This window comes from Falco peregrinus, chromosome 10, assembly GCF_023634155.1.
Source record: "Falco peregrinus isolate bFalPer1 chromosome 10, bFalPer1.pri, whole genome shotgun sequence".
Classification (NCBI taxonomy): domain Eukaryota; kingdom Metazoa; phylum Chordata; class Aves; order Falconiformes; family Falconidae; genus Falco; species Falco peregrinus.
In genome coordinates this window covers 24,174,062-24,199,126 of record NC_073730.1, presented here as the reverse complement: position 1 = coordinate 24,199,126, position 25,065 = coordinate 24,174,062, and the positions used below count along the sequence as shown (strand labels likewise).

Sequence of the window (25,065 nt, the reverse complement as noted above, 5' to 3'; positions counted from 1 at the left end):
GTGGTGTGGTTGACATGCCTGAGAGATGGGATGGCATTCAGAGGGACCTGGACAAGCTTGAGAAGTGGGCCCATGTGAACCTCATCAGGGTCAACAAGGCCAAGTGCAAGTTCCTGCACCTGGGTCAGAGCAACCCCTGGTATCAATACAGGCTGCAAGATGAAGGAATTGATAACAGCCTTGCTGAGAAGGACTTGGGGGTATTGGTGGATAAAAAGGTTGACAGGAGCCGGTAATGTGTGCTCGCAGCCCAGAAAGCCAACTGTGTCCTGGGCCGCATCAAAAGAAGTGCAACCAGCAGGTCAAATGAGGTGATTCTGCCCTTCCACTCCCCACTGGTGAGACCCCATCTGGAGTACTGCAACCAGCTCGGGAGCCCTCGGCACAGGAAAGACATGGACCTGTTGGAGCGGGTCCAGAGGAGGGCCACAAAAATGGTCGGAGGCATGGAACACCTCTCCTATGAGGAAAGGCTGAGAGACTTGAGGCCATTCAGCCTGGAGAAAAGAATGTTCCAGGGAGACCTTATTGCGGCCTTTCAGTACTTAAAGGGGACTTATAAGAAAGATGGGGATACACTTTTTTGCAGGGCCTGTTGTGATAGGACAAGGAATAATGGTGTTAAACTAAACAGAGGGTAGATAAGACTAGGTTATAAGGAAGAAATTCTTTACGATGAGGGTGGTGAAACACTGGAGCAGATTGATTGCCCAGAGAGGTGGTAAATGGCCCATCCCTGGAAACATTCAAGGTCAGGTTGGACAGGGCTCTGATCAACCTGATCTACTTGAAAATGTCCCTGCTTATTGCAGAGAGTTGGACTAGATGACCTTTAAAGATCCCTTCCAACCCAAACTATTCTATGATTCTGACTCCACTCTGATCTGTCCATAAAACAGAAATTACTGCTCTTGGAGCTTGCAGATGATCTTGCAACAAATTATGCTGACCTGAGCATGGTAATTGTTTCATTTAGTATACTTGGGCACACTCAGCTTCCTTGAAATGAGACCTAGATATGGATGGATGCATTTAGTTTTAGGTTCCTGTTTTGGATTTTCTTTTGGCTGTTGGGTTGTTGGGGTTTGGTTTTTTTCAAACATTGGCTTTATTTTTACCAGTTTTGTCATTTTACTTAGTTTGTTAGCTTCTGGCAGCAGGAACATCTAGATGCTGTAGTTATACAGGACCTTGTGCCAAAGTGCTCTGAACGTGCAAATAGTAGTAGTGTGAAAAGCATGTTGAATCCTTTATTCAATCCCTGCAGATAAAGTTTTTGAAATCTCTTATTTGTTAGTAAAACTATCTCAGTGTATACAGTTACTGAAAGGAACTTGGCCATTTTGACGTGTGCGCACAGTATATTCTTCTTCCTTGGTCATGGAAAATTAACGTTTCCCTGGGAAAGATTCAAGAGATAGGACTACAGTATGGAAAAAAACCCACCCTGATCTTTGGACTGTTTAGAGGTTAGTTGAGGAGGCAAGCATGAAAAGGTCAGATAAATACCGAGTCCACAGTAATTCATGTTTTGAAATGGTCTTGATTGGCATGCTGGCAGTCAGAACCATAGGAGCTCTGTGGCAGATTTAGTCTCTGAAATGAAGTATTTTTTTGCTTTCCTTTTTTCAAGGAAATGCATGAAAGCATACTGCTTCAAGTGATATCTTTATGGAAATCATAAATAGGCTGCTGTGATTATCAGAGAGTGTGACAGCAAGATGCAAACGGCCCAAGATTAGCATCAAGATTTCACCTCCACAGCTAGGAAGTACCAGGGAAGCTCAACCTGTTTCTCTATAATTTTGTCAGAAAAACTGCTCATTGGGGATGATTGGTTTTGGACAATGGAAAAGATAAATGAAATGTCTGATCACCTGCCTGGCACAGACCAGAGAACTTCAAGCAATACCTGCTGAGTTGAACTTAGCAGCTGTTGACTTTAGAAGATGGTGATCTTCATTTGAAAGTCAGGAACAATTAGAGGTCTATTGACCATCTCAGGAATCTGTTCCAATGTTCATTTTAGTCTCCCTGCTTCCATTTGTAATGTATAGAGACACATCTCTGTTCCCGAGTGTTTTACAGTCTGCAGTCAGAGATGCTTTGTGTGGCACAGAGGCTTGCCGGCACAGGTGTAATTTGTGGGATGTTAGAATCACAAGCTCTGATGGGCAGGTACTGCCTTCCTCTGGTATTTACATTGCTGACATTTAACAGTTCTCTGGCTGGAACTCTGCAAGGTTTCCCCTTTGATTGTATAACGGTGTCTTTATCCTGGCATCCATCGTGTGGATATACTTTGATGTGATGTCTCAAAAGATTCCTCACCCTTTAACTCCTCAAGCTGTATCCCCAAACTGGGAATAGTAGTGTGAGAAGGAGAGGGTTCCTTCCAGAAAGGAATTTGCAGCACACGGTTCCAGATAGCCTGATGCAGTGGGCAGTCTGAGTTCAGGAACAGTAAGACTGGGGTTGCAGATGTGACTGAGATTATCATGTGTGGGTGTACAAGGGCAGGAACTACTGAACAATAACCTCGTCTCCTTCTTGTGTTTGTAAAGCTTTCAGCCTGTTGTTGGAAGTACATAAAAACATACTACCCAAAAAGAACTGCTGAAATTCCCCGTATGACTCACTGCTAAGCTTACCTTTTGGAAACGGAAGGAGTTAAAAAGAGAAGCAGATATGGTTTGGGTCAGGCTGCACATAATGGCAGCAAACTGCAGAGCGTTGCAGCATCAGGGAACTTGGAATGCAAGATGGGTGACACCGAGCGTGGCAGATTACGGAAACTGCAGGGAGGTGTTCTGAATATTGAGGACAGAGGGAGAGTTAGTTGAGTCCTACAGGGAGGTGTGGTAAACCTCAGGGAGATCTGACTCCTTGGGCAGAAAGAATAGGCTGGATTAAAAATTTGTGTGAAGGACCAGGTTTATGGAGGAGGGACTGGCACCAAACATTTGTGTCAGCCAAAACTAGCATCTTCCTTGTTCAGTCATGTGAGGACAGCAAGTTGTGTGTTGGATTTTGTTAAAGGTGTTCTGGCTACCTGTGTGAAAGTAGATGGCACAGATGCTGTAACATTACTCAGTGAGGGGACTGGAGAGACCACGTGTGACTGGTTAAAGCCACCCTAGTTTACCACATGTCTCCAATTTATTGCTACTTTCTATGAGAAAATGTACAAAGGAAGAAAACAACAAGCAAGCCGAGCTGGATTGACTACTAACTGCAGATTGATTGTGAAGTTTATTGGTTGTTTCCTCAATAGTGCCAAATCAGCACCTGATGTAGAAAGAGTCCGTGGTTTGAAGCAAGTTCTAATTAAAACCAGGATGGAATTGAGCCTTTATAGGGGTTCAGCACATAAGTAGTCTTTTTCCCCTTGGATAATGGCAGTACAAAGGAATGATCCTATTGCCAAGGCAGCATTTGTTGAAATTGTAAAATATATTTTACAGTACATTCCCTCGTGAGAAGGAATGAGGAGATGAAGTTGTTTCCAGCACCATAGCTTGCAAAGTTGGAAATAAAGATTTTCTTATGCTGAGATTCCCAAACATTTTCTACCTTGAACCTTTTAAGATGGCTGTTTTCTTCTGGACACTTTGTCTCACACCACCAATTGCCCCCCTGCCCTGTGCTAACCCTAGAAAGAAGAATGAGTTTAGAATAGATAGCGCAGAAAGCGCATAGGAAGTGAGAACTTGATTCAGAGAAAGCACATGATCAGCCTCAGTGTGTATATATGCAGGAAGTATATCATGGATATGGATAAACATCGGTGTATGAAGAAAGCTAGGCTTTGGCTGTAAAAAGAGCTCTTATTTGTCTTATGTAGCAGTTATGTTCTGTCCTTTCTGTCACACCTCTTGGTTTTAAATTGTTTTTGGTCAGGAACCATAATTTCTACTATTTAATTCAAGTCACATGCTGTATAAGATACTGAATAGAGACAACTGAGACAACCTCTGTCTGGCAGAGTTTGCTTTCAGGAAGACAAATTGAAGAAGAGAAGGCAAGCTAGGAAACCAGTGGGCAGGAACCAGTTGAGCTACCTGCAGGGACAGTTTTCAGCTACTTTCAGCTGAAGTCAAATTCTACTATATCTAATGTATTTAGGATATTTCTCATATAGTACCTGTTATCTTGTGAATGTCTGAACCATTATTACTAGCCACTCTTTAAAAAAAAAAAAAAAAAAAAAGTTGTTTTCTGGCTAGCTTCCTGGTACATCACTCAGTCTTAAATAAATCACCTGTTCTTTAATCTCAGATGCAGATGTTTCTCTGATAGTGCAGGGAGCTCTTCCCAATTTTCCAAACATCTTGTACATCCAATGTTGAACTCAAAGCACAGGTCAACTCTGAAAAGTAGCATTTTAAAACATCCCCTCTCATTCTGCTGATCTGCTTCTCCAGGTAGCCAGAGTTATGTCTGACCTCAGAGCTATAAATAAGCCTCTGCCTCTTGCTAGCCACATGGGTTTAATTCAAAGAGTATGAAGATTTTCCACAAGCAACTGATTTTTGTTGGGTTTTGGTGGGAATCTGGGTGTGAGTGTCTCTGGTACTCTTGAAAATCTTCCCCAACCTGTGTATGGAAAAGGCAGAAGTTATATTGTGCCAGAATTGTGCCTGTAAGCTCCTAAGGGGACCGTGGGGTTGAACAAGTTTGGCTTCGCTCTAAAAAGCTAGGCTCGGATTGTAAGGGTGACGTTTAGAAAATCCTTTTCCTTGTCAACCTAGCCCGTAGGAGACAGAAGTTGATTTAACCAATAATGTCCTATGGAGGGCTATAGCTCTCAAGCCAGAATTGCCCTTGAAACACCCCAGAGATTCTTCTACCGCAGAGTCTTTCTACTCTGCATGCCAGTTACCCCACTCAGTTTGTGTCAGCTAGTGATTCTCACTACAGTATAGCTAGCAAACCCAGAGATGGAAGTGAACATGTAATTTTTCTGCTTTTTTACCTTCACGTAGATATCAGTAGCTTTTCCTGGGCATCAGCCGAGTGTCTATAAAATCATGCAGGACATGGCCCTCCAACTCTGCGAAAGAGAATCTGGAGGGAGGGAGGTCGGTTTTCCTGCGTGTGGGTTTCCTGGTGTAAAACTCCTTGCAGCATAGTTTTGCTGAAGTGTGCAAAACCAAGCTTGCAGCTACATAAAAGGCCACCAATTTGTTTGTTCCAAGATCAGCTGGATTTAGCTGAAGTTTCAGAGGTGAGGTGCAACCTTCCAGACGACCTCCCCCAGCAGCCTAAGTTTCACTTAATAAAACACATTAAGGTAGGTTTGAGGCAATCCTTTAAGGTCAGTTGAACTTTCACTGGAAAATACGAGTGCTGGCAAGTATATGCAAGATGTAATGCAAAATGTTTAGGGTGTGGGGAAGAAGTGTAAAGGAGCCATACCACAGTGATGAGCTTGGCTAGAAAAGAGACATGAAACAAGTTCCTTAGTGAAAACACCCTCAGAGACGGGTGAAGAATTTAGTGGGGTTGGTAGAATGATTTTGTTACCCCCAAGGGGGAAAATAGGAGATCAAAGCCCAAATTCACTTAAGAATGCGTGCTTTGAAATGTATCTATAAATTATAGCACATACTGCTGGCATCTATTGTAGTCTTTGGTATTTACTTGAGTGTATAACATGAGATTCACAGTGCCCTGAGTTCGCGAGTAGAATTGTGTTCGTGTAAAAAAGTATTGGTGTGTAAAACGTGTTGGTGAAGGCAACATTTTGGGTTCCCAGGTTTCCTAGCAGTGTTTTTGCCTCTTCCCTGTTTTCCCATGGTCTTTGTGCCACAACCCTGTGATCATGTGTCCCAGCCACCAACTCACCAGCTAAAGGGGCATTCATTGAGGGGTTGCTGGTAGGTTTTAGAGCTCTACCTGCCTCCTTGCCACCTCTCAGTGTTATTAAGATGCCGGTTGTGGCTGTTATCTTCTTGGTCAGGGCAGAATGGGATGTTGCTCCCAGGGGAATCCACAGCTGTTACCCCTCAGTCAGCAGAGTAGCTGCCGAGGCATGTCACCCTTTGCTTTTAACTCCTGAATCAGTCTCTCCGTTTCGTAGCTCATCTGGAAGAGCAAGAGACCTGACTTCTTGGCATGGCAGAGCAGTACCAACAAGCTGTCCCAAGCTTTGTGCTCCAGGCTCTTTCTTCCTCATGAGTGTATAGTTTTAAGAGTTGCATTTTAGACACCTCATTTGCTTTGCTGCCCAACAGAGATTATGTCGGGGTTTTGGCACAATTGGATTAAACTAGCAGACCTGGATAACTTCCATTGGCATTTCAGGAGATTTGCTGTAAGGCAAACCTGTGACATTCATACCTTCCTAAGCTTGCACAACTAGGGCGAGAGCTGCAGTTGAGGTCTTGACCTCAGTTACTTAAGCCCCTTTCTCCCAGGAGCGTTCATCACTTTAATCACAGAGTCCTAAATAATCAGTGGGTAGCCTGTAATTAGGGGGTTGTGTCTTGGACTCCTGCAGCCTGCTCCTGGTGTGCTGAGCGCTGCGTATTTTGATTTCCCGTTCCTCAAAGGATGTTTGATCTCAGATTTACACTTTAGAAAATTAAGAAGGGTATGGCACCTCAGTCCCCTGGCAATCTTCCTACTTTCAGTGGTAGGTGCCTTGCTTTTCCTAAGTATTGCAGTGCTGCAGCGATTGACACACTTGATTTAAGAATTTGATTTATAGACTGATACTCAGCCTGAAAGTCAGCAGTTCCAGGGCTGCGTAAATCAGCCTGTCTCTGGGACTAATACTTCCTTATTTATAATTTCGACAGGAGATGGAATTCTTTCTCAATTCTTTACATTTCTTTCAGATGTAATCGACCACCCTGTCCTTTGGTTTAAAGCTATGTGACTTTGCCACAAATAGAGGGAGGGGAAAGTAAGCCGAGTCCAGGAATTGCTGTGCTATAAAAGCTCCATATTGTATGCTCTTGGACTTTGCTTTCTCCCAGCTTCCTTCAAGCCCACACAAGAGATGGACTTGAGGTTTTTTGGCTTTCTTCCCCTCCCCCCTCCCTCCATACATACGCTGACCTTTTAGAAAAATAAATAAAAGATAAAGAAGGACCTGGAATGTTGCAGAATGTGTGTACATTTTGCTCTCTGTTGTTTTCTGCTGGGATTAGTTGTTTACAATGGGGGAGAGAGGGAGGGCAGAGGAAGGGAGGTCTGTGGCCTTAACTGAAATTAGTGGCATTTCAGAGTGATCTTGTTAGGTGGTCTGCAGTTTAAAGACCTAAATCCTTGTAATCCCCCCATGCCTCCTTGGCCACTACTCCTTTTACTCTTGTTCTCTCACTTTCAAAAAAAAAAAAAAAGTCTGCCCCTCTCTCTCTCTCTCTTTCCTTCTCAGATACAGGCGCGTAACATACATGCATGCATGCGTGCACAGACACAGACGTACATGCACACTCTCTCTCATATGCTTCCATTCTCGCATTGTACCTGTATAACAAATTAATGTCTTAGCTACATCTGTTCCCACTACAGGACTGGGCTTGTAAAATGGTCTCTCTAGAATGCAGACGCACACTGAATATTTTTATTTATTTTCTGAAAAACACCCAGCTGCCAGACTTTCAGTTTGTGATTACACTTAAAACAAATTCAAATTGAAATTTCAGCCATAAATCAAATGCCCCAAATTAGTTCCTCTTGTGGGTTTGAACATGCTCTTTGGATTTTAAGGTCAGAAGATATCCGTTTTCACCGTGCTGAAAAGTTTAAAAATATACTACATTTTTGGAAAAAAAAAAATATGGTTTGCATTATAAAGCAGTACATCAAGAGTGCACGTATGCGCACACACAACAGTGTCGATGAAGCTGGATGCTGTTGGAGCACCTTTGAGGACTAATAGCACCTAATTGTTAAGCAAGGCAGGAACCCCGGTGGCTGTTTAGCCAGGAAGAATAGAGTACCCTGAGATGTGATATTTACCCTGTAAGAGAATAAAAGTTTATTCCTTACTCTTCAACTTAAAAAAATAGTAAAAATTAAATAAACACACAAAATACTTCTCTTGGCAGGCTTTATAACATACTTTTTAAAAAAAAAAAAAAGGCATTTACAAGTGGTTTCAAAATGGCTGTGTTACATCTGTCAGCGGGTGAAGGGAACACCCACAAATTGTGTTTTTATCTCTTGAAGTTTTGTTCCACTTGAGCAATAAAAGTCGGATTCGCTGCTGGTTTGTGTGATTGGGGTAATCTGAGCGTTGAGTATGGTTTTAAAACTTCGGCAGTTGGTTGGGTTTATAAGTTTTAAGAAACTCCTGGGGTGGCAGAGTTCTTGGGGTTTGTTTTACCTTGGCACTGGCGAAGGGGTGGTTTGTGAGCACCTGGCACAGACAAGTTCATCTTGGTTCCCCAGCCTGTCCCTCCCATCAAATGGTTTGGCAGGAACCTCCCTTATCTTTGATGTTAATGTCATCAGCACTTTCTTGGTTACAAAGCTATTCTTTCTCCAGGAGTTGAAAAACTATCCCCAAGTAAGGCTCTGAACACACATCCAGTATTCTCCAGCCTGAACTCCAGACCAGCAGCTTAAATCCTTTTTCTGTTGGGGAATATCCTCCTGCGTGAGGATAATGCTGAGAGGTGTAGTGTACTCATGGTTGCTGTCATGCTTAGAAGAAGTGATAGATGGTGGGAACCTAAAAGTTTGCAGGGGAAGCTCTCGTCCAACTGGCTCGAAGCGGTGGAGGAGGAGGTATTTTGGAGTGTGCATTTTGGATGGGAGCCATTTCAGTGGGAAATGAGCAACCTCTTATCGCCTTCACTAGTCCTTTTGAAAGCCAAGTCAGGATGGCAGCGGTGGACCGTCCTCCCTCCACCAGTTCATTCCCTAGCCCAGCTGCAAATGCAGAATTGCTCTCACTCAGCGACCACTGTTGTGCAAGATGATGGCCTGAGCCGCTGTGCGGGCACACAGAGCTATTGGAAAGGAAGCAGACTGTGACAGTGTGAGAGCAAAGGCAGGCGGGGATCTGCTGTGTATCTTTGCCGCTTTTTATCTTATTAACATGTTAGTAAAAACCTTGCCAAGGCAACCTGAGCTGGTTACTTGCAGCGTAATTGCTCATATTGCCTCCTTATAGGTCAGAGAAGGGGGAGTTTAAGCGAGTTAAAAGAATAATTGTTCAGAGGGGACAGTCTGTTCAAGGAGGGTCGTAACTGCTAACCACTGTGGCTGAGGTCCGGTTTTATTGCTTTTACTCCTGCAGAATTAATGCCGGTTTTGTGGGGCAGATGGTTTCTGCTCTGACTCACACAAGTAACAGAATTGTAATCTGTTTAATGGCAAATTCTGTACACTAGATAATAGTGAAGTGTGAGCGGGAAAATACTAGGAATTAATTTTAGGATCAGTGCTCTGGAGTGAAGATTTATGTTTCTCTCTTCTCCTGAGGACCACAGCTGGCTAACTCTCCATTCAATACAGAATTGAGAACTCAGGGGTTTGACCTGATACCAAAACCCTTCTATGCTGTTAGTTCAGATTCCAGGGTAGCAACTCTGTCCACAACCCAGCCTGATGGTGCAGTGCAGCTGTTTCAGTAGTGCAATGAGTAGTGGTGATGCCCATGACCAAGGTGGGGAACAGCTACAGGTCATTAAACTGTGGAACTCACCATGCAGAAAGTCACTGAAGCTAAAAACTTCAGATAGAGATCAGCTGTTCAACTGAGGATAGCAAGAATATCCACAATGGTTGTAATTAATATTATCAGAAATATTGGGGAAAAGATATGAAATGCCATGGATCACAATAAGATTAATACAGGAGAGCAGATTATCTGCATCTCTCTGGGGTGATATATCTCACTTACACCATCCTCCTGGTCAGCTGGTTTGGTTTTGATTTGTGTTAGACAGTATTTTTAGCCACTTGTTAGCTGGGTGCCTTCAAATTTTCTGTCCTTCAATGACTTCTATCTTTGCACATGTGAAAATAAGGAAACAAACTATTTGCATAATTGCTTTTTTTCTCTGTAGCTTTGAAAGAAGTTACATTTAATAATATTTAACAGTACTGATGATGCTGAGTGAACGGCATTTCAGGACACATCACAGATATTGGTAAAGATTCGTAACTTCCATGTTACTGCATGGAGGGCTCAGATCAATGCAGTAGTAACTCAGCGTCTCTCAGCAGAGGAGTTAGGAAGCCAGCACTTGGACTCAACTTCTTTCCTATCTGGGCAATCAAGTCAGCAGGTTTGAAAGCTGGTATTATAGAATCAAATATATTTTGGAAGAGGGTGACTTTTGCTAAAATTCCGTCCTATGTAGCATTTCAGACTTTGTGGTGTCAAAGGTTACGTGAGTGTGAAGGTATCCAAAGCAGGTCCAGTGTGGGTTTCATTGGTTTGGTACTGCAGAGTAATCTTGTTTGGATGCTCAAATGTAACATGAACAAAGCAAACCAGCTGAGGTATTGATCTGCCCCTTCTCGCCATCCTTTCTTAGTGCCTGGCAAGCTGGAACGTATGAATCTTCTCAGCAAAATTCACAGGGAAGGACTGGGCTGCTGCTCCTGTCTTCAAGTGGGGAGTTGAGCGGAGAGGCCACTCCCGCAGTTACCCAGCCTGTCTGTGGAAAACACAAGACCTGATCCAGGTCGCATGTCCCAGGCCAGTGTCCTGCCTCTGAAATCCTCTGGCAGTATTTAATCTGTTAAGGAAATGTAGAGGAAAGCTGTTCTAACAGGAGGTAAAACTGGAAACCCTTTTTTGCAAACCCATTCTGACAGTTGGCATTTCAGTGTTTCCAGCAACTGGGTGTGAGGATCAGAAGAACAGAAGTTTTTGGGATAAGAGCAGAACTGAACTTACTTACAGGATCATGTTATGGGCTCATTAGATATTCCAGTGGATACCTTTGCTTTGTACCTGTAATTTTAAATTATTTTCTTGCTTTACTTTTGTGTTTATGTTGTAGGTGCTGTCTTCAGGGCAGTGTTATTTGTCATAATGCCATGATAGAGAAGGGTGCAGACATCAAAGACTGTTTGATTGGAAGTGATCAGAGGCTGGAAGCTAAAGGTAAGTAGAGAAGCTGTATTTACAGTGCATTGGTAATCATCTTCAGAATTTCTTCCTACAGCTTTTCCTCCTGCTTCTTCATGAAGTGGCAGTTCGACAGTGTGGTGTCCTATAATATTCAGATTTGGTTTTCATGGAAAGTACGGCTTCTTGGCATACAAATAGTTCAGGGACTTGCTCCTTTGAAGCTGGCAGAAGAACTGTTGTAGTTATAAAGAACAAAACTGGGTGCTGAAAGTCTTTTCCCAGACCACAATTAGATCAGCCTGAAGTTGTCCTCAGCAGAAGGAGCCATTATTTTGAGTAGTAATCATTGTCAGTGTCAGGGGCGATGCAATCAAATCATTGATCACACAGACATCCTTCTCTTTAGATGCTGCCAACCCACGGTGCCAGCATACTCCCATTCACCTTGCTCCAAGCAAAAGCTTGAGGTGGAATATCATGCTCGGAGCTGCTGTGCTCAGTAAGAAACACAAGGGAAGCTACATTCAGATCGGCTTTACTGCTATGAAATGCTATTTTGGGGCTTCAGGGAGGTTACAACTACATGGCCCTCATTTGGGCAAGGTTAAGCCATCCAGTGGAAGTGTGTGTGGCAAGGCTCGCGGTAACCGCCTGAGTAGAACTGTTGATTTCCTGCCCTAAGAGATAATGGGCAGGAAATGGCTGTCTGGGTGACTGCATCCCAAGCAGAGGGCTTTTTAATGAATATTTATAGTTGGGGTTTGGCAGATCCCTGCTCTAGGGTGTGGACTGAGGACAAAAGTGAGTTCCTTCACAGGCTCCATGTGAAGTTATTTAGTCAGATCAGGATTTGTTTGCTCGCTTCGTCTTTATGGGTGGATTCCCATTTGTAAGTATCCTGATACAGAGCAGGATTTGCACTTAATGTAGTATAGCGTAACCTATTGTCAGCTATGCATATGACAAATTTTCCTTTAAATTGAAACTAAAAGTGAAAAAGACTCACGAAAACAAAGTATTGATTTTGCAGTTGCACATCTTAGATACTGTAGGGAACACGCAGTGAGTGTTCTGTGCACTGCAGTCTTGGTCCCTGTATACCAGAGTGTGCCTACTCATGGCTTGGCCAGTCACATCCATCTGAATCAGTGGCCCTTGCAGGATTCATCCCCTTGCCCCATCACTGAAGATTTACACTGTTCATGATGCTCCACCTCTGTCCTCCCCTGAGCATGGAATCATAGAATTGTATAGGTTGGAAAAAACTTTTAAGATCATCCAGTCCAACCACAAACCTAACACTGCCAAGTCCATCACTAAACCACGTCCCCTAAGTGCCACACCGACACATCTGCATGGATCAGCAGGAGAGCTGAATCAGGTCACATTTGGTTGCTAACTTGCAGCATGAACTATGGGGAGACAGGGTGTAGATTGAGCTAATATAGGAAATAGGAATATGTTTGATGTCTTCAGTAGGTTATATCAAATGGAAATATCACCCTTTGACCTCGCTCACACCTGCTTCAGCAGTCTCTTCCAGGGACTTTTCTGCAGGTCCTAGTCTGGTTAGTCTTAGTATGGAAACCATTCTTTCTTCTTGATTGTCCTTGTCATCCTTGTCTGAATATTTTTCAGGGTCTGTAGATGTATTTGCAGAGAGAGTAACAGAACTATAACTTGTGGCTCATTTGCCTGCTCTTGTAGAGTCTACAAGACCTGCTTATCTCTCCAAAGTCTAAAGCCACTTCTTAATGACTCTGTGAGCCCTTTAGTTAAACTGTTCGGAAACGTACGATTGATGTTAGCAAAGACACATTCAGGTAGATTATGAATACACCACTATGCTAAGCAAGAAAAAATAATAAAGCCTCAGTTCATTTCCCTGCCTCAGTTTCCTAACTATTCTGGAATTTCTTTGGACTGGGGCTCAGGTTCTCCTCGGTGGTCTGGGATCTGTCTGCGAAGTTCATGACTGACTTCCTGAACTGTGGAGTCTTCCCAGCCCAGCATGTCTCTTCTGACCTTGGCTGGTCCCATAGTAAACTGGGCCCTCTTTTTCGCTGTGAAAGCATGCCATGACTTCCTTTCCCCTGCCCAAGACTTCCTGTATCTTGTGCCAAGCTTTTGGTGTGGCCCTGTAAGTCTGTTTCCATATTCCTTCTTTCATCAAGACTTTGGCTGTGTTCTGTTTGGTAACTTTTCCTTCTTCAAACTCAAGCCTCCATGGCCAGGTTAGAAAAAAGCTAGTTCTCTTGGGCTGGAGCCACCTTTTGTTGCAAGCTGATCACACTTCAGCAGACGTAAGCGGTAGCAGCTGGCTGTTGACCCTAGTCTGGGAGTTACATGCTAGAAACCTCCTCAGCAAAGCTGCAGACACCTTCCCAGAAACATTAAAAAAATAAAAATACAGCTATCCCTTATTCCAAAGCATCAGCCAGGATTCATCAAAGGTAGAAATATCCCTGAATCATCCTACACAGCCCCAAGCAAATCCTGCAGTTGACTTTGCTGCAGAACTGGCTATGTGCTCCCTGCTCAGCCATATGAGTCCTGGCCATGCTGCCCAGGCAGCTCAGGGTACAAGAGCTCTTTGAGCCAGTGGTGCACTGACCCTCCTTTCATAAAATGAACTCCAGTCCCATGCAAGGAGGATGGCAGGAGAACAGCTACCACAAATGATAGGCAAACGTAACTCAAACCAGCTCTCATCCTTTTCCTTCTGCGGAAGAATATGGGCATATTTAGGGTGGTCCAAATGGTACAGCTGGGAGTAATGGGATTGAATTAAACACAATTTATGTTGGCTATCTGGAATGTTTTCCTAACGATGTGGTCTGGTAGGCTGTGGGATAATCTCCCTGGGGACATAGTGGGAGACCTCATCACTTAATAATGGGCTTGGCAAAGCTCTGGACACCTAAATAGAGGGAACACTCCAGCACTGGTTACTGGGGCAGATCAGATGCAGCCTAGTACTTTCAAACTGAAAAGAAAGTTAGAGACACAGGAGGGAGCAGGTAACTGTCAGCAATGATGTCCCAGTCCTTCCTTGACTTCTGCCATATCACAACACTGGCCAGCAGAGATGGTACTTTTAAGTGACTCTGTTAAAGTCAAGGTATGGAGTTCTGTTAAACTTCTGGATTTGCAAGCCATGTCTCCTGAGAGCCATACTATTCTCTTCCTACTGCTTTTATTACCATGCTTAGGAAGCATCCACTTTCCTTCCTCTTTGATACTTTAATTTAAGGAATTTGCTAGCAGAGAACAGATGGGCTTTGTGAAAGCTACCTCACACAGGTTGCAGTTTGAAAAACATGTTGGTACCTAAGGAAAAGGAGGCAGTTAGTAAAGGGATAAGAAATGGCAGGCAGCAGTTTTGAAATAACTTAATTGTACGGAGTATTCAGTCACTGTTTCAAAGACAGTTATTAGGTTAATGCTCCAGCCTTTTTGATGAACCCATTTTTAGAGGAGCTCAAAAGCAGCATGCACTCATTGAAGCACAACTAGAGAGAGGGAGTACTGGTGATGGGCCAGTTGAGGAGTCAGATGAGCCCTACCCCAGTGAGTAGTTCCCACAGGAGTCTCTAAGCCACACGTAGTAGGGACTACATTATACATCTGGTATAGGTTAGCCAGGTGGAGGCACATACAGTAGAGTGGCCTAAGCTTTCTTCAAAGCAACACCAAGAACAGAGATGGTAAAGACAAGACACATAGCATAGAACTAGCAAAATGGACGTAAAACTCACCACCTTATCCCTCTCCTTCATCTCTGTTGTCATTGGGGCAGGGATGGTTTATGGGCATTGGGAATTAGAGACCCAATGTTTGGGGACAGCCTGAATCACTGCCCACCCAAAAACTGCATTACAGCAGTTGCCACAAAGCCTATGTTCAGAAAGGGAAAAAATACCAGCACTCAGGATGCTGATGTAATCTTACCTTGGTGTCCTGATACATACCTAGTAGTAGCATGTCCTCCTTTCTATGGCTTTTCTGCAACGTTTGTCATCTTAATGCTTCATAATTCTTAACAACCTCATTTCTGCCTTCTCAATATGAACGTGGTTGGTTTTTCCTCCTATTTTACAGAGACCTGAGAGACAGGGAGATTCCAGTCATGTGCCCATTCATTTGGACTGGCCAGCTTAAGTGCTGAAGTTGCATGTTACATGTGGTGTTTTCCTAGTTATTAAAGACTTGACATTTTAGCCTTAGCATTTTCTTTGTAAGTGTTGGGAGGGAAGGCCCAGTCTGCTGAAAAAAACCCCACCCAAACAGTTTTATCATACAGAATGATGTTGGCCCTTGCATGGATCATTAGCAGTGTCAGAAACTTGAACTCCATTGTACAGCTTTCTGCTGCTTCAGCTGAAGGGAACTGATAGTAGTGGGTCACCTTCCTGAAAGGGAGCTGGATCTGCAGTGGGACAAGAGAAACTCTTTGCCAGGTTTCACGGATGCCCATGGGCATCAGCAGCCCTGAGACGCAATCCTGGTGCTGGGAGAAGGCAGCTGTAGTTCATGTAGGCTTTACTGCTCCTGCCCTCAGCATCAGCTATCGGGCCCTAACTACATCACTTAAGTCCTACCTGATCCTGACTCGTGCTTCAGAGCTGCCTGCTATGGCTTTGTCCCAGTAGCAGACTCATCCCATTCCTAGCTTTTGGAAAAACCTCTTTGGTTTTTCCTCTAGTCTTTGTCCCATGGAGATTCTTGGTTTTCTCTCTTACTTAGTTATTCCCAGACACCCACCTGACGACTCCTTGGGTCTGACCATAGCTGCTGTTTCCAGTCCCCTTGCCTAACAGTCCTATGCTCCATTTCCCATCTGGCACTTGCCCCCTGACTGCTTTGAGTCAGACTGCATCCCTTTCCGTACCACTGTCGTGCCTGAGCAGGATCATTCTGGGCACAGGAGCGAAGCAGTTGTGTGCAGAGTGCACTGGTCCATAAAGCAGGGATACAAGCACTGGGGAAGTCCTGCCTTCCTCCTGTGCTTCCATGGTCCAGAGTGCTCACTGCAGAGTCTCTGGAGCTTTTAGCTGCCCTCCTGAGAACACGTGCAAACTGAGATATTTTTTTTTTTCCCAGAGGTTTATCACATAGCCAAAACTGTGTGGTTTCTCACAAGAACAGAAAAAGGCATATATCCAGTGAGGACTGGCTCCCGTTTCCGATCATTTTCCAAGTCATGTTCCAAGCTTGGAGTCCTAGGACTTCTCAATGAAACAGAGTTAAGACTGTTTTATTGTAATGAGGGCCAAAGAGCACATTTTTCTTTAATGTCATCCTCTGAAGGCAGGTACAGTTTATCAAACCTCCACATATGAATGGGTGACTGCTTGTGAGGATGCTTTGCCCCAGCTGAGATTTAGCAGGATAGGGACAGGAAGGAACTGAGGGGCTTTCTGATGCTCTCACTGCATTCAAGTAGAGACAAGCATCTGCTCTTGCAAGATGCTGAGTACCTCCTGGTGAAGTCTTCAGGAACTGAAAACACTTAGCACGACACAAGGTCGGGATCAGAAAGCATGCTGCAGTGCAGATGGGAGTTATGAAAGCTCATGAAGAACAGACACAGACTAAACAGTGCACACATGTATATTGTGCACTGGGGTGCAAGATGAGCTGGAGATGATGTAGGAACGGTGTAAATTTATAGCAAAACTGACAGGTCCGTAAGATTTGCTCCCTAAAGTAGTTTAACTACTGAGTGTCTGTGACAAAGATATTGTTGGCAGTTAAAACAGGCATCTCTTAAATAGTTGTCATTTTTGTTTCAGTGACTATGCAGCAACTACATTTCAAACTGATCCTAATAAGCCTCTTTTCCAAGTTGTATAAAAATGGTTTATGAGTTCTGGCCTTTGCAATGGCATAAAACTTCCCTAGAATATCCATCCAGCAATGCTTTGTCCTCCCCTCTGCCACAGGGGACTGTCACACTTACGCATACTGTCATTCTCAGCCGGGGAAGTTCAGGCTTCCTGAGTGAGCGGGTTAAATGAGCTGCCACATTCGCAGCATGTTGATTGTGAAGTCTACCCATAAGGCAGCAGTTCGTAACCTTGTGGAAATATTTTTACATGCTGCACGCAGAGAAAATAACCACTTGTGCTCTGCTAGAGCTCAGCCACATGAAAGAGCCAGGAAGAACACCCCAATGGATGCTGAAAAAGGAAGGGGACCTCTACTTGCATCCAGCACAGTGGGCAGCAGTGTCCAGCAAATATGGCATCTCTGCCATCTTAGCAGGAAGTGTGGACAGAGTCGTTCAGACTGACGTTTCTGAGATCCCTGCTTGCATTTGCTTTGAGATGGTGATACCCTGTGGGAGCACATCGACCGGCACAATCTAGTCCCTTTCTTAAACACTTTGCTAGGACGGCGCCCCAATATTAGGGCTCAAGTGCGTCCCCCTCCCCGAGGAGCTTGCTCTCTTAGGCACATCCCCAGCTTTTGGTCTCCTTTTCCTTTACTAACCTTCCTCTTAAGACCCTGACTGATCACTTTCCCGTACACCTCTATTTCTAGTTCCTTCACTCCCCCCACCCTTCTCTAAGCCACCATAAATTCATCTCTTTTGGGGCACTGAATTCAGTGTTGCCTTTACTTTACACTCCCAAGACATGTCTATTCCCTAGATGGGTTTGAGGGTGAAAGGGTTAATCCTGGTTGAATACTATGAGAAAAGCCTCAGCTGAAGCAGGTGAGCAGGCACTGTGGCTGGTGGTTGCTGGAGAGGAGCGAGATCTCTACTGCCCACTTGTTCCATGGGTCAGAGCTGACCTGCCTGGAGCTACTGCCAGCCCCGTTCCCAGTGCCCCTGCGGTGAGCTGCACATCCCACCCTGGGAGTTGCTGGGGCACCCAGCTCAGGGAAGCATCACTCCCAGAGACCCCTGGGCTCGGCTGATGGCTGCACAGCGGGCTGACGTGGCGCTTGGGAGAAATCTGAGACACTCCTGGCCTTTGGGGCCACAGCGTGGTCACCCCCAGATCTCCAGTGATCACGTAAGTAAAGTGTGGCTGGGGAGAGAGCAGGCCGTGACTGGAAAGCCCCACTGCTCTGTAAACACAAACAAATCAGCCCCCATCACCTGCTTCCCTTCTTTATCTCTACATGTAATTTAAAACACCCTCCAGCCTCCCAAAGTCAAGCTTCAGCTGCTTCCCATCCCCGTAAGCCCCTTTAGTTCCTCTCCCCTCCAACCTGGCTGCTTTTCCAGGGCCAACCATCGCTGCAGAGACAAGTTGCTCTCCTCTCCCACTCTCTGATCCTTTCTGTCCTGGGTGAATGTGGTAGGAACCACCCACAGCGTGTGTTTTCGTGCATGCGTTTCTACAGCCACCCCTCCCCCCCCGCCTCGTTTTTTAAGTTAAACTATCTCTTGCTTTAAAGAGAGCAAATACACAGCAGTGGCTTTCATCACTGCTGTATAATAGAGCAGTAATTCTGTGCCAGGGACTGTTTTCTATTTTATTTTAAAGGGTTTATAAAACAGTGTATGTAATTGAGTGAGTAAACTGAACGTTTTCTGGAGCCCCTGAGGGCTGGAACTTCGTGGTGGTCCTGGGCCTAGGCCCTAACCCTTTTTTTTTTTCCCTCTCTCTCTTCACCCCCCCCCCCCCTTTCCCCTCCTTCCCCTCCTCCTTTACAACCCAGCGTTGCCACCAGCAGCAGCAGCAGAAATCTGTCTGGGGCTAATTGAGCAAACAACAAGGAGATGCTTTCACATGGCTTTTAAAGGAATGCTCCGGCATCCCCTTTCTGTGAGCAACTTGGCAGGAACCTGCCGGGAAGGCTGGGGAGCTCAGGGTCCCCGGCCGCTGCTGGGGTTTGTGCTGGGCTGCGCAGTCATTTCCGCCCCTCTGTTTATTTGCATTACAATTTGGTTTTAGCCAAGCACCAAAAGCTGCTCTGCTCCCCAGCTCTCTAGCTCGCCTTGTGTGTATGTTTTTAAGGGGCTAGTGTACAGTATGTGTAAACAAATGTCTTCCAAAGCAGGAACGCATATATAAAGAGTGACAGGTTTTTGATTTACACTCAGTAAAATCTCTGTGGACCCTCGGTTCAAGCACCCAGGCTGACTTCAGGCTGGGCTGCGTCAGCAAGTTGAAGCAAAGTGCTAATCAGGAGGTTGAATGTGTTGATCAGCTCTGGATTTGCTTAGCACCAGATGCTCCCAATCTGAGAAGATCTAGTTGAACATGATTTAAGGTTGCAGAGTCCAACTCTAAGGCTTTCTGAAAGTCCTTTCTCTAATCCCTCTTCTTTCTCTGTGGGCTGAATGCATCTGTAACCCTGCCAGTGTCAGATAAAAGGCAGCCTGGTAAGAAATCCCTAATGGGGAGCTGGGGAAGGAGAAGGGAGCTGAACAGCTAAGCATGTGAGATACTTCTCCCTCCTCCCCCCGAGTTTCAGGCAGAGTTTCTGCATGAACTGAGCTTGCTGGTACCAGCCAGAGCCACTGGCAACTGGCAGCCACGGCTGATAATGAAACGCTATGAAACGCTATCCGCAGCTCAGCTCTCTGGCACACACAGTGGAGTCTGAATTCCCTTCCCTCCACAGGGGGGGCTTTGGGAAGGGAAGAGGGAAGCAGGGTGAATCCTTATCTGCCTATCGCATCCCCTCGGGGTGCGGAATCAGGCTTTGTTTCTAGCAAAACCATTCCCTTTATCGCTTAAAAACTTTCTCGCGGATTTTGAGGCAGGCACGTTCATGTGTTTTCTTTTAGCCTGTACAAGGAGAAATGAGTTTGGTGATTTCATGCGAGTCTCTGAGGTAGCAGTGACATACCGGGCAGGCCGTGTGTGTGCGCTTCAGGAAATCTGGGCCACACAGATCAAGGAGCAGGCGAAACAGAGAGAGGGATGGGAGATGAGGGAATGTGTGCTCTTGATTTCCTGTGTGGCTTCAGCTACTTGAACTCCCTAAACTCACTGCTGCCTCAGTTTCCACATCCACAAAATGAGAATGCTCTTACTTGCCCACTCTCAAAAAGCATTTTGAACTCAGCAGGTGTAAAATGCAAAATAACCATAGGGCAGCTACAAGCATGTCAGTGCAAAATAAAAATAGTTGGTACCACCTCTGCAACAAAGTATGTGACATGACCCATCCCAGCTCTGTACATTTAGGAGAGTGCAGGATGCTGTCTGGAATGAAGGAAAAAGTTCCTTATTAAAAAGTATTGCTACAGATAACCTATATATAGAACCATAAATCGACATGGCTCTTTATAAGCCTAGATGAAGGCATGTTTAATCTGCAGAGGCATAACGTAATTACTCTCACTGGATGGTAGCCAGGGTCTTATTCACATCATAGAAATCAACATGATAGGTAGTCTGCTTGGAGGAGGTTCAGGAATGGAGTCACAGGAGTTGCTACAGGGCCTGTTTGAGATATATTGGGAAAGTTGTTGGGGGTGAGGAATGTTATAGCAAGAAGTGCTGCAGGTTGGATTTGAGGTACCTTGGCAAAGCTGTGTGGGGTCCAGGACGGGAGGGGAGAGGCGCTGAAGGCTGGACTTGGGGCTATTGGCAGAGCTGTGCTGGAGAGGTTGTGTGGTGCTACCTACATCACACTTGCACCTGGCACTTGTACAGTCAGTCCCTCATTTTCCTGAGCGCTGCATCCAGCTCTGCTCATCCTGCCCAAAGTGCTGGAGATTGGGTTCTGTGTTCCAACTTAAAGCTCCAAGATGTTAGCATGTAGCTTCAGGATTCATTATCAGTTGTCGCTAAATACCTTCATCAAAGAACTGATGCTGAAGATGAGAAGCAGCTCCTTGATCTCTTCATTTTTGCCTTCAGGAAGGGGTCTCTGAAGGATGCTCATGTGGCTAACCCACTCTGTCCCCCAGGCTGAGGAGAGAGCAGGATCCGTACGACTGTGGGATCAGGGGTTTAGTGGGAAATTATCTTGCTGCAGTCCAAAACTCCTTGAAGTTTATAGAGCAGGTTTTGATCAAACCTTTTCTGGAGCGATGGTTTGCATGGTGCAAAGGTAATGTCTTGAATTTTAAACCAAGAGAAGCATCGTGTTGGCCCGGCCAGTTTGGGGATTGCCAGGAATTTCTTCATTTAGCCAAAAGTGGCATGTTTGTTGTTTTGCAGCAGTCTTGCAAAATCTGCTCCCCTGGGGGGAGGAGTTTTAGGTGGGTAAATAAAACACAACTCCTTATTTCCATGCTGGGGGGGGCGGGTAGGAGACAGCACAGCCTCCACCAGTGTATCCCAGAACCTCACAGGCCTTGATGCTTTATCCCAGGCTCCAGAGCCAGTTGTTATTCCTAATGTGCAGAAGGGGAGATGGAGAGCCTAGGGGCATGGGTCGAACCACCTGAGCTCCACCTGAATAGGTAGCCAGCTCCCAGAGAGCAATTTAGATTCACTGCCTTCCCCCACGGTACCCTGAGGATACCCACTTTGAGCACACCGGCTTTGTGTCATGCTCTGAGGCCACATGGGTTTTCTAGGCACTGGGCTTTCAGTTGCATGTTTTTATTATTTTGGCTTTAGATCCTTTATTTGCAGTCCTTCGCTGACAAGCTGCTTTTGCATTTTAAAGGGAAGGCCCTTTCAGTACAGTGCATTAACAGTGCTGGGGCAACGACTGGCACCTTAATGTGTCTACTGGGGCTGTGCAGAGCTCCTGGGAACAGGCAAAGGAGTGACTGTAAAAATTGCCCTTCCAACAAAATTGCTCCACAGGAGTCCAAGGAGGGCTGTCCACCATTACCCTCAGAGATGATAACTGTCCTCAGAGACCTTGCTTCACACAGATACTTTTGGAGAGGCTCCATCCAGACCTTAATGCAGGAAGGAGAAGCCAGGTTTAAATAAAATCTTTTAAAAACCACCAAAACTCTATTTTTTTAAGCTGCCAGGGCTGAGATTGGATTGCTGAGAGGATCTCACGCTGCCTCAGTGATGGTCCCCTGATGCTGAGCAGCCCCTCTCCCCCCCAACCTTCATGCAGTTTGAGGGCACACAGCGTTCTTTAGGGCTGGGGTAGATTACTGATCTTTAATTTTATGTCAGATCTCCATGCTTGATGGTTCTTTGCCCCAACCTAGGTGTGCACCTGTCAGCAGCAGCTGTGACTTCCATCGGGTCTCTCTTGTTTAGTAGTGACACACGTGAAAACTCTCATTAGAGAAACCTCCTAATGTTTAGTCAGTTGTTTAGGCTTTTGCCATGTGGGGAGGGATACTGTCGGAGAGATGCTGGAGTCCAAAGAAAGACAGCAAATCTGTCTTTGAGTTCCCCAGAATCTGCTTTTCTCATTTGTTTTAAAGTTGCGGATTTGAAAAACGCAAGGTCTGAAGCACTGCTGCAAAACTCAATTCCTCTGCTTTTCCTCCCTCTCTCTTTTCAGCCAAACATGTTAATGAAGTCATTGTGGGCACCGAACAGCTGATGGAGATATAACCCGAGTAGGTTTTAAAGATTATTTTATGGAAGCCAGCAGCAGAACCAGATGTTCAAGCATCATAAGATCATCCATACAGATCAGTACTGGCACGGTTTACCCTATCATTGCTCCTTTCCTGTTCAGCTTTATATTTATGTCTTAATAAAGAAGTATTTACAGAGCGGTGTGTCCATCAGCCCCTCCCCCCTCATTGGGATGCATGCGGGTTTGTGCCGGGTAATATCGGTTCCTGCGCGCCCGGCGAACGCACTGTACTTTTCCAGCAGAAGGGAGAGTGGGGACCACACAGAATGCGCCCCCTCCGAAGAATGACTTAGCCACCCTCCCTGCGATGTAAACCACATCCCTGCAGTCCTGCACCACCATCCCTGAGCCTGGGAGAGACCGCTCGGGACACTGCTTGTGCATCTCATCAACACAGCAGGCGGGCGGCGAAACACAGTGGTAATGCGGGCTGCTCTTTGCAGCCCGGTGGCTTCACCGGCCTCCTCCTCCTCCTCTCTCTCGTGATGCTGCCCCATAGCACAGAAGTGTTGAAGCTGTGCCTCTTCTCTTCTGTAATGCAGTTGAGGAGTTTGGCACCCATTTCTGTCAGGGCTGTTTGGTCTGTTACTTTGAAATCCTGCCCAAGAGCAAGAATGTGAGAGGGCTGGAGGGATGGGGGAGTGTGGAGGCAAATGGGGTGTAAGCAGTGGACATTGTCTGCCTTATTTTGGTGGTTCTTTCTCTTGTCAGCCCACTGTTCCTAATCCCAGACAAGAGGTCCCTCCCCACATCTAGATGATCTGTGGATGACTATACCTACGTCTGTGAGATGAGTCGAGTGTGCTAATGTGAAACGCGTAGCTTTGTGGTCAGGGGTTGTGCCAGGATTGTAAAGCACCTGGATGGGATTGAAACACAAGCTGTTCTCTAACGTTTATAAATTGGACGCAAGTTCCTACCTAAAAGCTGTTTATTAGAATCTGGTAGGATTCAACGGGACATTTATCTGCCCCTGGCAGTTTGACATCCAGAGGTGCTACAGCAGCTGGCTGGGATGGTATTTCATTAACTGAAGTGATAAATTTTAAATGTGTGCTTCATGGGCACCAGTGTCCCCTGAGGAAAATTACCATTTCCTAGCTAATTTGACAGGAGAAAGATTATAATCCAGACATTCCCTGAGTTTCATAAACAGAATCCCTGCTCTAAAGGACCAGATTGGGATGGCAGGTATGGGTAAGGATGAGCTTCAAGGCCTTTGACAAGCTGCAGGAAGAAGCAGCGCGCTGCAGTTCGGCTCTGGCTTTGCGCTAGAGGTTTTGCCTTGCATATGTGTGCAAACATGTTCCTAAGGTATGAAGCCTTTTTCATCCAAGGATCGCAGAGGCTTTACAAAGGTTAATTAAAGAGAGTTCTTGTCTCTGTGTGCGGCAAGGGAGCGAGGCATCCATTTTGGGTGTGTAGGAACAGCAGCAGAGTGGAGCGTAATTACCTGGCTTTGCATTTTACCAGAAGGCTGTGGCAAAGCCGAGAGAGGTCCGCAGGGACTTTTACTCATGGTCCTTTTGCTTAAACACAAAGCCTTCTCCCTCTCTGGTTTTAGAATACATCTTAACTTCTGAAAAGTTCACATCCCCTTAACAGCTACAGATTTACCTCCTTGTGCCTTAACTATATGTTTCAGGCTCAGTGCCTTTGTTTAGCTAATTTAAGAAGAGGGTGGGGGGCTCTTTACTGTGTCAGTTAGAATTTAGCATTAATTTAGTGTTCTCTGACACTTGAAAACCTGGCCGGGATTTGAGGCGTTTTCTTTTCCTTTTTGCCTTTTACGACCTGCAGGTGTTTGGTGTGAGATAAAAGTAGATCCCAAAGTGAGATTTCACAGCACAAATTATCAAAGTGAAGATTCACTCTTGATGTAGTCTACGTGTGTGGCAGTAATTATGAAAAATAATTTGGGATAATAGGGCCTTCAGGAATCCCAAGGCGGGCACTGGAAGGTTAACCCTTCCTCATCTAACCTGGTCTCCACGCCACTGTCATCAACAGGTAAGCAGATGATGGGCTGAGCCAGGCAACTTTACAAACCAAGTGATAAATGCTGCGGTCTTCAGGAAAATCGGGGAGGTGATCGAGGAAATGAAGTTCTGTTCCCAGGTATTTCTGGATGTGGTCCTAGGTCATACAGAGCTTCAGGAAGGTGTTACTGGTACGGGCTGCTCACCAGCTTTGAGGAACAGGCCATCTCAGACAGCCAGTTACGTCTCCTCACTTTGCCGTTCTGTCACACGCAGGCAGCTGAGCACTGCAGCCCCTGCCTGTCACAGTGCTATTGGCACCGAGGTGGTGCTTGATGGGCAACATTTCTCTGAAAAGATGGAACTTCCCAGCTCTGTAGATGCTGGCGCTTTCTGGGCAGGTTTGTCCTGAACACTTCCTTGGCAGATGTACAGCAGGGGTTGATGCGAGAAGGTTCTTGCAGTGGCATGTCACGTGCCGCGGCCGCACGTGGTACAGCAGAGGTTGCTGTGGTGCCTAGCGAGGTCCCCAGCTGGCAGCACGTCTGGGTCCTGGGTTTT

General features: G+C 45.5%; 1 protein-coding gene across 2 annotated transcripts in view; it reads left to right on the top strand.

The window, feature by feature from the left end:
* The window catches only part of EIF2B3 (eukaryotic translation initiation factor 2B subunit gamma), a 102,272-nt gene extending 79,611 nt beyond the window's left edge, over positions 1 to 22,661 (top strand). For both annotated transcript variants that reach the window (XM_055815647.1, XM_055815646.1), the window contains 2 exons: positions 10,974 to 11,077; positions 22,445 to 22,661. In XM_055815647.1, coding sequence (XP_055671622.1) covers positions 10,974 to 11,077; positions 22,445 to 22,497 — 157 coding nt within the window. In that variant the 3' untranslated portion in view covers positions 22,498 to 22,661. The remainder of the gene's footprint in view (positions 1 to 10,973; positions 11,078 to 22,444) is intronic.
* The last annotated feature ends 2,404 nt before the right edge of the window (positions 22,662 to 25,065 follow it).